Source organism: Cyprinodon variegatus, unplaced genomic scaffold (genome assembly GCF_000732505.1).
Source record: "Cyprinodon variegatus isolate N-32 unplaced genomic scaffold, C_variegatus-1.0 Scaffold534, whole genome shotgun sequence".
NCBI classification, from domain to species: Eukaryota; Metazoa; Chordata; class Actinopteri; order Cyprinodontiformes; family Cyprinodontidae; genus Cyprinodon; species Cyprinodon variegatus.
In genome coordinates, this window is record NW_015150987.1 from 463102 (window position 1) to 477834 (window position 14733).

A 14733-nucleotide genomic window follows, 5' to 3' on the forward strand; every position below is an offset into this window, starting at 1 on the left:
GCCCGTCTGCAGCGGTTAGCCCGTCTGCAGCGGTTAGCCCGTCTGCAGCGACCAGGCCTACCGTTAGCCCGCCTGCAGCGGTTAGCCCGTCTGCAGCGGCCAGGGCTAGCGTTAGCCCGCCTGCAGCGGCCAGGGCTAGCGTTAGTCCGCCTGCAGCGGCCAGGGCTAGCGTTAGTCCACCTGCAGCGGCCAGGGCTAGCGTTAGCCCGCCTGCAGCGGCCAGGGCTAGCGTTAGCCCACCTGCAGCGGCCAGGGCTAGTGTTGACCCGTCTGCAGCGGTTAGCCCGTCTGCAGCGGTTAGCCCGCCTGCAGCGGTTAGCCCGCCTGCAGCGGTTAGCCCGTCTGCAGCGACCAGGCCTACCGTTAGCCCGCCTGCAGCGGTTAGCCCGTCTGCAGCGGCCAGGGCTAACGTTAGCCCGTCCGCAGCAGACCTCTCTCTGCATAGCCATGTGTGAAGTACCGCTAGCTCTGATGCAATTTTTTTGTTCTATTTGGGAAAATGTTCAAATGATTTGTGTTTTTATCTGACTTTGGTGATTATTATTCTCCCAATAAATGAAAAAAGTAAGAATTTATAATTATCTAGAGACTATTAATAACAGGAGGTGAAATGCAGCAGAGTTCACACTTTCCTGTGTTCTTTTACATACTTGGCGAGGACACAAGTCTGTACTCAGGTTCTAGTGAATTAAGAAACGGCCTCAATTTCCCTTCAGGGATTTATAAAGTATAATTGAATTTAAACCAACGATAATCCACCTTTTTCTAATTTGTTTGCTTTGAAAAAGCTTGAGTGAGTTTCAAGCGCCTTAGGTCCTCCCTTACCCCCATCCTCTGTCTCTCACATGTCCATGTCTTCCTTCGCCTTCGTACCCTGGTTTACATCCTGGTTCTGGTTTTGTTCTGTTGCTGGTGATTGGTTGACGGTTTCAGACTTTTTCTTGATGACCTTTGTTGTGTTTTTTGACAGTTATGGTCTTCGTTACACAGCAAAGGTTCTTAGAGACACGTTGAAGACAAAGTTCCCTGCAGCTAATGAGAGCGAGCTTTACAAGGTGAGGCTCTAGTCGCTGCCTTACTGGACTCTTCCCAGTTCCTCCTGGTTCATGATTTTATGTGAGCAGAAAGTTTCTATCCAGCATGTGGTGCTGCTAACCTCTGAGACAGATCTCTAGTTCTACATTAAGTCCTTTTTGTCATGGTTCTGTGATACTGGAAGTTTGGACCCAAACTGCCCATGAAGGAACTGAACCTCTAACTGGGTTGCTCCCTGCAGATTGTCAGCAACTTGGTGTACTACCGCTACATGAACCCGGCCATCGTGGCTCCGGACGGGTTCGACGTGCTGGATCGGTCAGTGGGATCCACTCTGCAGCCTGAGCAGCGCCACATCCTGGGATCCATCGCTCGCATGTTGCAGCACGCCGCTGCCAACAAACACTTCCATGGAGACGGATACCACGTCCGAACCCTGAACCAGTACATCACCCAGACCCACAGCAAGTTCAGGTGCAGATCATTTAATGACATGAGATGAACCATCCTGTTGGGAGCGGTTGGAGTGTAGAAGTCAGGGGGGGTTCTGCTGATTCTGCCTCCTGTTCTGTCCGACAGGACGTTCCTGCGCAGCGTCTGCGACGTTCCAGAACCAGAGGAGCGGTTCAGCATGGACGAATACTCCGAGCTGCTGATTGTCAACAGGCCTGTGATCTACATCTCTGTCAGCGAGCTGCTAAACACTCACAAGGTGAGGAGGAACCTTTCAGAACCAAGAACACGAGTCCGTACTCACGTTGTAGTGAATTGAGAAACGGCCTCTGTCTCTGCAGCTGCTGTTGGAGCACCAGGAGGTTTTGTGTCAGGACCCGTCGGACCCCCTGAGGCTCATCCTGAATGATCTGGGCCCGGTCCCCACGCTTCAGGAGCTCATGGGTACGGCAGCCGTCGCTTCTCCGATTCTTCTAAACCCGGTTATGTCGATGCCGGGTCAGCTCCAGGATCCCATTAGCGTTGGATTTTTTTTTCTTCTTATTCAGGGGAGACGGCGGCTGATCCAGGGGCGGAGTCCAGTAAGACGGAGGTTTCTCTGACTCTCACCAACAAGTTTGACATCTTTAACGACTCGGAGGACAAACCTGACGCCCGTGGCCTGCTGCTCAGGTAGCGCCGCCTCGCCTGTGCAGGAAGCTCGGTGCGGTGGCTTCCTCTGATTACCTTAATCGTTACTGTGTTGCTTTCAGCACCAAACAGCTGATCATCGACGTCATCAGGACTCAGTCAGGAGACTCCCTGAGGGATCTGCTGAGAGGAAAAACCTCACCTGACCAGGTAACAAACACCTGCAGATCTGTTATTTTTACCCCAACAGCCCAGATACGGAGCTTAGCCCCGATTTTCTCCAAACAGGAAGTGTGTCACGATTGGCTGATGCAGCGCCGCGCCCGGCAGGATGCTCAGACGCCTGAGAAGATGAAGAGGAACCAGTCGCTGGTCGCCAACGGCAACCTGAGTCTGGAGGAGAAGAAGAGGAAGATTCTGCGGAGTCTGTGTCGCCTGGAGGCGCTCGGGGTTCTGAGGCCGCCTCGAGCCGAGAACCAGATCCTGCAGATGATCGCCAAGGTAACGGGCTTCATCAGTGATGGTGCCTGTTTCTCAGGTAACAGCCTTAACTCCCGCGGTTCCGTTCGCTCCATCAGGACATCCGGCAGCAGCGCCTGCATCGTCAGCGCCGAGGGGCGGAGCTTCAGAAACTCCGCCAGACGCTCGGCAGTCTGCAGGAGAAGAGCAGCTTCCACAGCGAGCAGGTCGACTTCTACAGGCATTACATCACTTCCTGTCTGGACAACTTGACCAACAGGTACGAGGAAACGAATCCTTTTGGCTAAAAAAACATCGACGCTCAGCGACCTGCTCAGCTCTGATTGGTTGGTTTGTGTTTTAGTAAATCGGCCAATAAGAAGACAGCAGAAAGCAAAGGGAAAAAGAAGCAGCCTGCTCTGAGCTACAGCGCCGCCCGGCTGCAGGAGAAGGGAGTGCTGCTGGAGATCGAAGACCTGCCGAGCACGCAGTGAGCACGCGCGTAAAACCATGAGCGTGGCGTGGCGGGGGGGGCATCATATGTTCTAACATGTGACCGCTTTCAGGTTCAAGAACGTCGTCTTTGACATTTCACCTGGACCAGAGAAAGGAAGCTTCAGCATCAAGGCCCGATTCCTCGGAGTCCCCATGGAAGAATTCCTGCTCAAATATCAGGTACAGCCAACCCAGAAAGGGGCCCTGACCCCGGGCTCTGACCCCTGACCCCGGGCTCTGACCCCTGACCCCGGGCCCTGACCCCGGGCCCTGACCCCTGACCCCAGGCCTGCATGATATCAATAGCAGTTTCAACCTCCTCTTTACATCAAAACCTTGTAAACCGTTTTATGCTGAAATAAACTAGAACCATTGAATCTTCCTCTTAGCCTCGTGAGACCATCCTGATCTCGCGTGCTTTCAAGGTTTCACTCGCAGATCAGTCTGGAGACTCTCCGTTAAAGAAAATTTGAAGCCGTTCACCAAACGAACGTCCAATCAGCGTTGGCTTTGAGGCGGGTTGAGGTGTGACGCAACGAGAAGCGCGACAGTTCAGTCTAAAGAACATGGCGGCTTCAGCCGATGAAACTAGCGTTAGCGTGGCTATCGAGCAAGTTTTATCGGAATTACAGAGTATTTGTTCACTGAAAGAAGAGCAAAACACTGCTCTGGAGGCTTTTCTCAGAGGAAAAGATGTTTTTGCTCTTCTCCCGACTGGTTTCGGCAAGAGTAGCCTGGCTTGTGGTTGTGTTTTCGTCGTCGCTCTGTTAGTACGTCATATGCTTCGTTGATCTGATTGGTTTATTTGGCCCGTCTATCACCAACATAGGCCAATCAGCTAACCAGTATTTTCGCCCCTTCCCAAAATTACTTCAACGGAAGGTTTCCAGATGGATTTGGTGGAGTCAGGTTATCTTCCTGAAGCCTGTAACTATAAATCGGGGATAAATTTTGCAGCTCAGGTCAAAATCCTACCTGGTGTTTTGTTGTTTCCTCAGGATCTTCTACAGCTGCAGTACGAGGGCGTGGCCGTGATGAAGATGTTCGATAAGGCAAAGGTCAACGTTAATCTGCTCATCTTCCTCCTGAACAAGAAGTTCTTCAAGAAATGAACAAGGAAACACTCCCGTCTTCACTCCTATCTTTGCCCTCTCCCTCTGTCTCTTCTTTTGTGTTTGTCGATCAAAGTTATCGTCTGTTTTCATTTACGTCTCTCTTGTGATCCTTGTGTCTTTTAAATGTGCCTCAGTGTAACGGAGTGAGGCTTCTATTTATCTCCTCTCTCTGAAGCTTTATTTGTTCATATTTTGAGCAGAGTGACATATCTATTCACTACTATCTATGTTGTTTTAAATGTGCCTCAGTATAACGGAGTGAGGCTTCTGTTTATCTCCTATCTCTGGTGTTCTTCATTTGCTGCTGCCTCCTTTCACACTCCATCTAATAGGTTTTAAACAGAGTAACTAATCTGTGCATAAACCTATCTTGTTTTATTCACTCCACACTATGCATTATGAACCGTAGTGATGCATCATGCTTCCACTGATCTTTGCACTTTACAATTTTGACCTGGACACCTGAGAACTTGATCAGAGTGAGCGGTCACCCTCTACACTCCTATCTGTACTCAACATGATGCCAGGATGAGCAGAAAACACAAGTTGGAGCTTTACTTTATATGTCTGATGAACTTTGTCCTGATTTGTGGGCGGAGCTTAGTTCGGACGGGCAGATTTCATTGTTTTATGAAAACTTGATAGCTGCTTATTTCTGGTTGGTCAACTTTAACATGATGGGACATTTTAATCATCAATAAACATCTTTTTTTTCTGTTTTTGTGTCACAGCACATTTCTGACTGACTGGGAACGTTTAATTAGACCATTCTTCGGAGCAAGAACATCTGGACAGGTGGTTCTGGTCCAGATTTAGCTAGTTTGGTTCATGTGGCTTCATCAGAGGTTCTTTCTGTTGCAGTTCTACACTTTGATGCCCCACTCTAGTTCTGTTGATCTGCATCTACTGCAGGTTCCTCCTGAGAGAACCACAAACAGAACTGGGCTTAGTTCTCATGCTGGTTCTGTTCCAGCTTTGGTTGCAGTAAACAGGATTGATTGAGATTCTGATCCAGACTCATCTGTACCAATAAAGTGTCATCCTGTTAATTCAGGGCCGGTACCACATGGCAGCGACTCCCCAGATGTTCTGACCAAACTAAAAACCACAACGTGAATTTGCAAAAATGTTCTTTATTTTAATAAACGGATGTGGAAGAATTTTTCTACACGGTGCATCTCCCTTTCTCTTTGGGTTCAATGCGGATCAGAACAGGAACAAAGAACTTGAGCGATTAAACTTCATTGCTCTTTTATTAGCAACATTTCTGTTGTGAACAATCATTGTCCCGCAGCGCCCCCTGCTGCTGTGATACCACAGCTCATATTGCACATATACAATTACAGATTTATAGGTTCTGGTTCCGTTACCACTTCTTTGGGATTTCTAAGTTTATCTAAACACAGATCCAATGTCAAAGAATAAAGAACGGTTCAGAACTGAGCTGCAGCAAGGTCCACATGGACACCCAGGAGGTCAAAGGTCAAGTCCAGCTGCAGCAGGAGGTCCAAGTCCTGGTCTGTCAGCAGGAGGTCGTATTTAAGTGGTTTGTAGGGAGTGAACTTTGTTCCATTATTTCTTTAAGCAACAAAAAATTTGCATATGGAACTTTAGGGGAAAAAAATGAAATTAAGAAATGACTGATGAATGATTTTTAAAAACCCCTTTAAAATAATAAAAAAAAAGCTTATTCTTTTTTTACATTCCTTTCATTCAGATTTAGTTTTACAAGCTGCATTCTTTTCAAATTGCAGTTTTAGGATCACATTGATCACATATTGAGCATTAAAGGCAAATTTTCATTGGGCTGCTGGATGTCAACAACACAATTGTATTTTTGAGACTGAAGAGAAGCGCATTTAATCTGAAATACAATTTGGAAAAAAATGCAGTTTGTAAAATATATCAGTAAACAACACCTTATCACTGTGTTGCCATAGCAACAACTGCTTTCCTTATTCGATGGAGGGAAGACGCCGTCCCATTCTTGTTTATACTCCCCCACCTTCAATCAAGGCCCCTTCCACAGCTTCGAGTGAGAGATCACTGGGAGTGACACTAGATAGTTAAGGGTTATTGGTTAGGAACCGGTTAGGGATTCAGCCTACAAATCAATGCAATCAGTTGGTTTTCCTTGGAAAACTTTGAACCAATCATTTCGGGAATGCATTTTATTTTTTTTTTAAGTTCCATTTAAAAAATATTCTTTAAATGCAACAATAATCGAATAAAATTCACTCCATAGTCCGGGATCCTCATGTAGGAACGGTCAGGCACATAGACATAACATAACCTGTTACGCAGATGTAGCGTTAGCAGTTAGCCATGGTTCATTTACAATCATTTCCAGATCTTTTACAGAATAGGTAAGAAGTTAAACAAGCAGTGGCGCTAACAGGCTGCCTGCAGGTGATTCCCTGATTTTGGAATCACACCTTTTTGGAGGAACAGTCAGAAATGATGATAGCATGGCAGGCTAAAGTTAGCAGAGTTAGCATGGGCTGTTAGGGTTTGATTGATGTGGGGCGCCATTTGTAAAGTTAAGCAGACAAAAATTAGGAGCGATATTTATGGTTAGTTAGCATGTTTTAAGAGGAAAAATAAGGGGGTTATTTTTTCACTATGTCATTCATTAATTTATAAAAATCTTACTTTGCTAATTAGATATTTAGTTTGGACCTAAATATCAAATATTTTGTTTATTAAATAAATATTTAGCTCCAAACTAAATATTCAGTTTGTAAATTAAATATTTAGCTCCAAACTAAATAGTCAGTTTGCAAATAAAAAATTTGGCTCCAAACTAAATATTTAGTTTGTTAAATATTTAGCTCCAAACTATTCAGTTTGCAAATTAAATATTTAGCTCCAAATAAAATACTTATTTAACAAACTAAATATTTAGCTAGCACCAACCAAACTAAATAGTATAAATAGTTTCCCAGGCTTTTACTTTTGTAGTTCACCTCCGCTTTTCTGCAAGGGAATTTGCATATTTGCCTAATATTTAGCTAGCACCAACCAAGCTAAACATTTAGTTTCTTAAATATTTAGCTCCAAATAAAATACTCATTTAACAAACTAATTATCTATAGCTAAATATTTAGCTAGCACCAAGCTAGCTAAACATTTAGTTTCTTAAATAAATATTTAGCTCCAAATAAAATAGTTATTTAACAAACTAATTATTTATAGCTAAATATTTAGCTAGCTTGGTGTTAGCTAAATATTCATTTTGTTAAATAAGTATTTAGCCCCAAACTAAATATTTAATTTGGAGCTAAATATTTATTTAAAAAACTAAATATTTAATTTGCAAACTAAATATTTATTTAAGTAAGATTTTTATAAATGAATGAATGACATAGTGAAAAATGACTTAACCCCCTTATTTTTCTCTTAAAACAAGCTAAATAACCATAAATATTGATCATAATTTTTTGACCGCTTAACTTTACAAACTGCGCCCCATTGAATGAGGCCACACAAACACAAACTATTTTTACTCTGGATTGTCTGTCAGGTTTCAACTGAAGTCGACCCCAAAAACACATTAAAAAAAATGTCTGATTTCCTTCATAAAGTCCTAAAGCTGAGCTACTCTGAAACAGACTACATTCAAATGGTTTCCCTCCATGATGGTTTTCATCAGTTTGAGTTTCAATGATTTAAAACTTAAGCACGTTTATCGGTATCATAGCAAACCTCTAAGAATAAAACTCCTCTGACACCAACCCCTGGTTGGTGTCACAATCATTGCATCTTATTTTCTTGCTGACTGCCCTACATGAGGCCCTTGGTCTTTCCTCAGAAGGAGGTGAAGGTTTTAGGTCCTGGTCTTTGTCCGTTCCCTGGAGGTCCAGGTCCATCTACTGGAGAACCTCGGTGCAAATTGTGCATCTGTAAACATTAAACAAGTCCTCTCCGTTTCTTTCCAGACCCTTCAGTCTCTGAACAAGGAAGGAGGTCAGAGGAGGAGTAAGGTACTTCCTGTCCTTCATCGAGGAGGAACCAGAGATTGCAGCAAAGACAGTTCCTCTAAGGAAAAACGTAGTTAAGGATTAAGGTTGTGGCTCCAAACATCTAGAGGGGACCTCCAGAAATCAAAAGTTCATTTATTTCACTACCAGTAAAACTGATGTGCTGAGCATGATGCCGTGCTAGAGCACAAGCAAGTGGTGTTCTATAGAGGTATCACATATAGAGTAAAATATTTCAGGGTTTATTGATGTAGATTTTTACCTCAAGAAAGACCAAATTTAGTTTCTCCGAATAAAAATAGGAAATCATATTAATTTATAAGGTTCAGGGAAATAATGTGGTAATAAAAATCCTTATCATTCGGTTCTGATGGGATTCCTCTGAAAATGAATGTTGGGTTTTAATTTGCCATTAGCCAGAATTTTCTAAATCGACAGAAAAAAAGATGTAAGATAAAAGTATTTTTTTAAGTTCAAGTATTGAGATAATTTGATCATATTTCAATTTGCTGAGATGCAGATTAAAACTGACCTGAGATTATTTAGAAATAATTGGTCCAGGGATTATGGGATTGGTTTGTTCCTGCTGTGACCACCAGGTGTCAGTATCAGCCTATCAAAGCTCCACGCTATTTCATCATTCAACAAAAGGAGACTGAAGGTTCAGCAGAGAAAGAGATCATTTCTGTCTGTGCAACTTATCGGAAACCACATCTGGAGGAGGTGCAGATGTTTAATGACCGCTGTCTTCATTCTGACTTGGTCTCCTGAATGTCACCGTTAGAGACCCGATAGTCTGATGTCCTGGTTTGACTTGAGTATTGTCAAAGGATCAGTTTGTTTCTTCTAAAGCGAGGTTCTGTGGGTTTTTCTGTGCCTTTGATACTCTGGTCCTCAGGGTCCAGTTTTTTTTATTATTTTATTTTTTTTATGTTTCAGTGTTCCGCCAAACCTGCATCAGATGTTTGAATCCCTCACCACTTCTTGCTCAGTTTAAAGTTCTGCTGAAAACGCCTTGAAGAAGAGACACATCTAAAACATGCAGGATGCAGGCAGAAGTTCGGTACCTTCCCTGCAGCCAAGCTTCTTCTAATTAGGGTCAGGAGATGGTTCTAAAGTCCACTTTAGATAATAGCTGTTTACCATGGATCCTCCACACCATAGAAGGTTGGTCCTAATTGCCAACACAGCAGAAATGATGTGAGGATATTTCTCCCTAATCTGTCTCAGTTAATTTCTTTGATCCTTTCAGCTCTTGGCCATCACAGCTTTGTGAATCCCTCCAGACGTGAAGCAGATACAAAGTCTGAGGGTGAACTCTGACCCCCGCGGGTTCCTGTTGATGCTGATCACCAGTTCAGAACATTAGAACTTTGATAGGGGCTGCTATTATTTTGGAGGTTCTCATTGCTGGTCAGTCGAGGAGATCCGTCGCTCCAACCAGCACCGCTTCCTCTGTACGGCTCGGCCAGTGATCCTGGCCCCCACCTGAAGAGGGTGTGGTTCTTGCTTCCATGATGTAGCTGTCTGAAGATGCTTTAGGTCAGACTGATGAGGCTCAGGACCCTTAAGGGCTGTGTATACTCCCGCAGCAGTGTGTCGCAGTTAGCTTGTCGCAGGTATGACGAAGATATTTTTGATTTATGCCCAATTTAGAAGCTATGTTATTCCACGCCACAACGCAAGAGGGACAATCAGGAACTAGCTAGGACTGTAGGTGTGGTGGGTGGCGTGTTTCTTGTGCTACCGATGAGAGGTGACGAGGAAATGCATTTCAAGTATTTCAGGATGTCCGTGTGTCGGTTTGACAAGCTTGTTCGCCGCCTACAACCCGTCATCCAACGCCGGACGACACACAGTTCCCCCGTGAGTGTTTCCCAAAAACTGGCCGTGGCGCTGTGTGTTCTGGCTTCGGGTGCTAACCAACAGACCGTCGCAAAGAGCTACAAACTAGCGTCCTGTACGGTGTCTGGGTTAGTGTCCGAGGTGTGCCAGGCGTTGTGGACGGCACTACAGCCACAGTCTCTGCCATTAGGTACCAAACAGGAAATACGCATAGTGTAGAGCAGATGTAGAATTGACCAATCAGAGGCCTCCTGTCTGTGGTCACCTACAATTTTGGGGAGGTTCACCAGAATGTCTGCAGAAGGGGGTGGGGCATATCTGCGTTAACTGCGACACACACGCAGACGACCTGGAGTCTGAGCATAAACCAGACTTTACTGCACATGGTTATCATATCCACCATCACTACTGATTCTCCAAACTGGGATCACTGATTGCTGCAGGGGACATACCGATGGATCAGAACTTCACCTTTAACCTGAACCTCACAGAGACTAAAACTGGTCCAATCAAGGGGTTCCGGCCAAGCTGCTGTTTGTTACCATCTTATTTAGACACCAGAAATTTGTTTGGACTCCCTCAGCGGTGAAGAGGATGTCGATACCTACTATGCTTTGCGTCCTCCTGTAATCAATCCCCATTTGACTCAACAACCTTTTCAGCCAGAATCTCCTGGAAGGTCGAGAGTTGCTTCATCTGCTCTGTCTGCATCGAGTGTCTTCTCATCAGCTTCTTCTTCATCTTAAACTCAAGGCCCCTTTTGGGTGAGGTTGGGGCCATGGGTACCAGGATCTTGTGTCCGCAGTGGACGGGTGAGGTGGGCTTTCCGTTGGCCCGTATATCAGGGATGGGTCTTTGGGGGTTCACATTAAGAGGAGGCAGAAAGCCAGGCCTGGTATGGGAAATGTGGTCCAACAGCAGTGTTCCAGAGCCCCGACGTTCCAGGAGACCGGGCTGGCGCCTGCGCATAGTAATGGGGGACACAGAGTTTGGAATGTTCTCCAGAGACTCCCTGGATGAGCTGGTCAACAGGGTGAGGGGGGAGGCATTGTATCTTCGACGCTCCACAGACACCCGTCCAGAGTCTGGAGATCCAGGGATGGACTCTGGACACAGATGGGTGTCTGACTCATAGTGTTCCATCCGGGTAAGTTTAGGGTGTGCCAGAACACGGGGTGCCACTGCCACTGGCCCCCCAGCATTTTCCTGTGGCTCTGGAGCTGTATTTCTGCGGTATAGGATCTGGTGCTGCTGGACCTTGTCGGCCCAAGAAGGGGCAGAAAGACCTGTGCAGTCCTCAGAGCAGGACCGGTCGATGGGTTTAGGTGAACAGGGGTCATGGGTCTCAATGCTGTGTCGCCGTGACAACCGAGGTCGCAGCGGGTCTGAGACGTACAGGCCATTCATCTCAGAGACCATCCTGCTCACGTCTGTGCTGCCCTCCTCTTCCAGACCCTGAGCCAATCTGTCCTGAGGAACTTCATTTAACATGGAGGGCGCCACCAGGCCCCAAGGCTCGGAGTTCAGCCTCTTCAGGAGCTTTCGAGGAGGGGGCCTTTTCTCACCTGGAGGCCGTGCTGATGGGAGGGGTAATGCTGAGGTGAGTGCAAAACTGAAGATCCCCTCCTTGCTCTTGTCTCCTGCTGGCGACGAAGTGCCGATCTCTACATCTGAAGGTGACATACAGGCGGGAGACAGTTTGTCCACAATGCATGGGGAGGGAGGTGAGTTCAGGTACTGTTTAGTCTTCTTGGTGCCTGATGGAGAAGTGTCGGTGGTGATGATGATTACTTCTTTGCCTTTGGCCTTGCAGGCATCTAGTAACACCTGCAGGGTCTCGCGATCTCCCCTGTTGATGGCGTGGACAAGAGCAGAGGCGCCAGAATAGTCTTTGAGGCTGGGATCTGCACCGTTCTCCAGCAGCAGTGACACCACTTCCTTCCCTGCCTGCTCAGCACAGGCGTGCATCAGCGCCGTGCGCCCGCTCTTATCAGGGATGTTAGGGTCGGCCCCTTTCTCCAGCAGGTACCGAACCATCCGTTGGCGGGTCTGTGGGTCGTCATAGCTCCCCAGGCAGGCAGCAGATATTGGTGTCTCTCCTCGTTCGTTGCCTTCATTGATATAGGCTCCGCCCTCCAGAAGTAACCGGGCGAGACGCAGCTTCCCCTGGAAGACGGCTTTGAGGAGGGCATTCCCCTCGGTCTGCAAAGGCCCTCCATCTCCCATGATCCTTTGCCTCTCCTCAGACCTCCTGCCCACTGGAAGCTCTGTTAAGGCCAAACATCTTCTCTAAAAAGTCACATGACCTGCAAGAAAAAGACAGCAATTAAAACCTGAACGTGTTAGCAAACAAAGAGACATGCTGCCATTTAATTAGTAGAAGGGATGAGGAGGATGGCACTCTAACATTATGACTCGAAGCAGCTTAAGGTCAGAACACACCAAATCCGATGTTACATCTGATCTGACAGAAAATCGCATAGGACGAGGCCGTGGCGTTTAGCGCTCATTGAAAGTCGGTGGGGATGATCACACTCAACACGAATTTACACAAGAGGGCTGCATAGCTCCGACTGAGATAGAGCCCAGTTCTGTTTTAGTCAGACTACGCTGCAATTCATTAGCCTCGTGAGACCATCCTGATCTCGCGAGCTTTCAAGGTTTCACTCGCAGATCAGTCTGGAGACTCTCCGTTAGAGAAAATTTGGAGCCGTTCACCAAACGAACGTCCAATCAGCGTTGGCTTTGAGGCGGGTTGAGGTGAGACGCAACAAGAAGCGCGACAGTTCAGTCTAAAGAACATGGCAGCTTCAGCCGATGAAACTAGCGTTAGCGTGGCTATCGAGCAAGTTTTATCGGAATTACAGAGTATTTCTTCACTGAAAGAAGAGCAAAACACTGCTCTGGAGGCTTTTCTCAGAGGAAAAGATGTTTTTGCTCTTCTCCCGACTGGTTTCAACAAGAGTAGCCTGGCTTGTGGTTGTGTTTTCGTCGTCGCTCTGTTAGTACGTCATATGCTTCGTTGATCTGATTGGTTTATTTGGCCCGTCTATCACCAACATAGGCCAATCAGCTAACCAGTATTTTCGCCCCTTCCCAAAATTACTTCAACGGAAGGTTTCCAGATGGATATGCGGAGCAAATCCATCTGGCGGAGTCAGGTTAGCAATTCATGGGTCTGACAATCTTTTTACGATTAAAAAGTAAAACACATCTACTTTGGAGGAAAATACGTCATTTCAAGGCACTTTACAGTTCAACCAGATCATCCAGTCAGATTGATTCAAAGTTTTCTATCTAAGGAAAACCAGTTGATTGCATCGACTCATTGACTCGAATGCAATTCCTCAAACTAAGCATGCTTGTAGTGACAGTGGAGAGAAAAAACTTCCTTTTAACAGGGAGAAACCTCCAGCAAAATACAAAATAAAATTTAGTCAGTTTGGAGTCGCACATAGTGTAAATAGTAAGCAGGACAGAGTGGTGCAAAAACAATGAATGAAACATTAAAAAACAAAACTTTGCACATTATAGGAGTTCAGGAGGACAGAGAACGGATAAAGTAGTGATCCTCTTTGAGCCTCACAAAAACAATGAGGGACAGAAAGCGCAGTTTATCAATCTCCTTGCAAAAAAATTAATTCAGGAGGGGAAAAAAACTGATATAGTAAAATAGTGATCCTCTATGAGCCTAAAAAACCCCCCAAAATAACGGGGTGCAGACAGAGCAGGTAAGCAGCGTATCACATCTTTATGAAAAAGAAAGAAAAACTTCCCAGATCGCTCTCTAAGAATCACCTCTATGCCTCAGTCAGCATAGAAACTGTCTCACGCCGTTTATTGCTGCGCTTTTCTTTTCTTTACACATCGATCTCATCTTTTTACTACATTATGAACATGTGAACTACTGCTGATGGGGATCCTTAATAAAATGACCAGATTCTCCATCTGTTCTGGCTTGACATGCTGCACAGACTTGTTAAGTGGGGCTTTGCTTATAGAAGCCGGTGGTGATTTTTTTTTTTTTTAATAATTTTTCATACTCTGTCCAAGAAAATTAGAAAAATTATTTTAATTTGTGTGGCAAAGAGACAGAAGTGAACAAAATCTTACACAGATTAAAACATTATGTTGGCCTGAGAGGCCCAGTGTTTGAATGGTTTCAATCTTATTTAGAAAAGAGAACTTTTTCAGTTCATCTTGACCAATGCTGTTCTGGGGCCAAACCTTTAGAGGATGGCGTTCACCAAGGCTCAATTCTAGGTCCTATTTTGTTTATTTTGTATTTACTGCCTCTTGGTCAGATTTTCCATAAGTTTGGTGTTTCTTTTTAATTTCTTTGCAGATGATGTTCAGATTTATATGCCCCTTAAACTACAAAATGGGAAAATTAATCTCTTCAGCTATTGATAGATTGTGTAGCTGAAGGCAAATCTTGGATAGAACAAAACTTTCTTCACCTTAATCAAAGTAAAACTCAAGTTATATTATTTGGTCAGTCTTCATACTAAAAATCCAGATCTGATTCTTGGTTCTTTAGCTCGGTTTTGTCAGACCTCTGCTAGGAATCTTGGTTTTACCTTCAACCGCTGTTTAAAACTAGATAAACAAGTTAGCTCTGTTGTTAGATTCAGAGATGGGAAGTAACGAAGTACAAATACTTCGTTACTGTACTCAAGTAGATTTTTCTGATATTTTTACTTTACTTTACTACTTATTTT

The 14733-nt window shown here is 45.1% G+C and overlaps 2 protein-coding genes across 2 annotated transcripts in view; one reads left to right on the plus strand and one right to left on the minus strand.

Moving 5' to 3' along the window:
* LOC107095265 (ras GTPase-activating-like protein IQGAP1) overlaps window positions 1–4906 on the plus strand; it is a 23272-nt gene extending 18366 nt beyond the window's left edge. The window contains exons 23-33 of the mRNA XM_015391285.1: window positions 971–1055; window positions 1277–1509; window positions 1615–1747; window positions 1830–1932; window positions 2037–2160; window positions 2241–2328; window positions 2407–2619; window positions 2697–2857; window positions 2942–3067; window positions 3144–3252; window positions 4071–4906. Of these exons, the coding sequence (XP_015246771.1) occupies window positions 971–1055; window positions 1277–1509; window positions 1615–1747; window positions 1830–1932; window positions 2037–2160; window positions 2241–2328; window positions 2407–2619; window positions 2697–2857; window positions 2942–3067; window positions 3144–3252; window positions 4071–4184 (1489 nt within the window). The 3' untranslated portion in view covers window positions 4185–4906. The remainder of the gene's footprint in view (window positions 1–970; window positions 1056–1276; window positions 1510–1614; window positions 1748–1829; window positions 1933–2036; window positions 2161–2240; window positions 2329–2406; window positions 2620–2696; window positions 2858–2941; window positions 3068–3143; window positions 3253–4070) is intronic.
* A 5363-nt stretch (window positions 4907–10269) lies between these two features.
* ankrd34a (ankyrin repeat domain 34A) overlaps window positions 10270–14733 on the minus strand; it is a 6992-nt gene continuing 2528 nt past the window's right edge. The window contains exon 2 of the mRNA XM_015391277.1: window positions 10270–12318. Coding sequence (XP_015246763.1) covers window positions 10643–12238 — 1596 coding nt within the window. The 5' untranslated portion in view covers window positions 12239–12318 and the 3' untranslated portion in view covers window positions 10270–10642. The remainder of the gene's footprint in view (window positions 12319–14733) is intronic.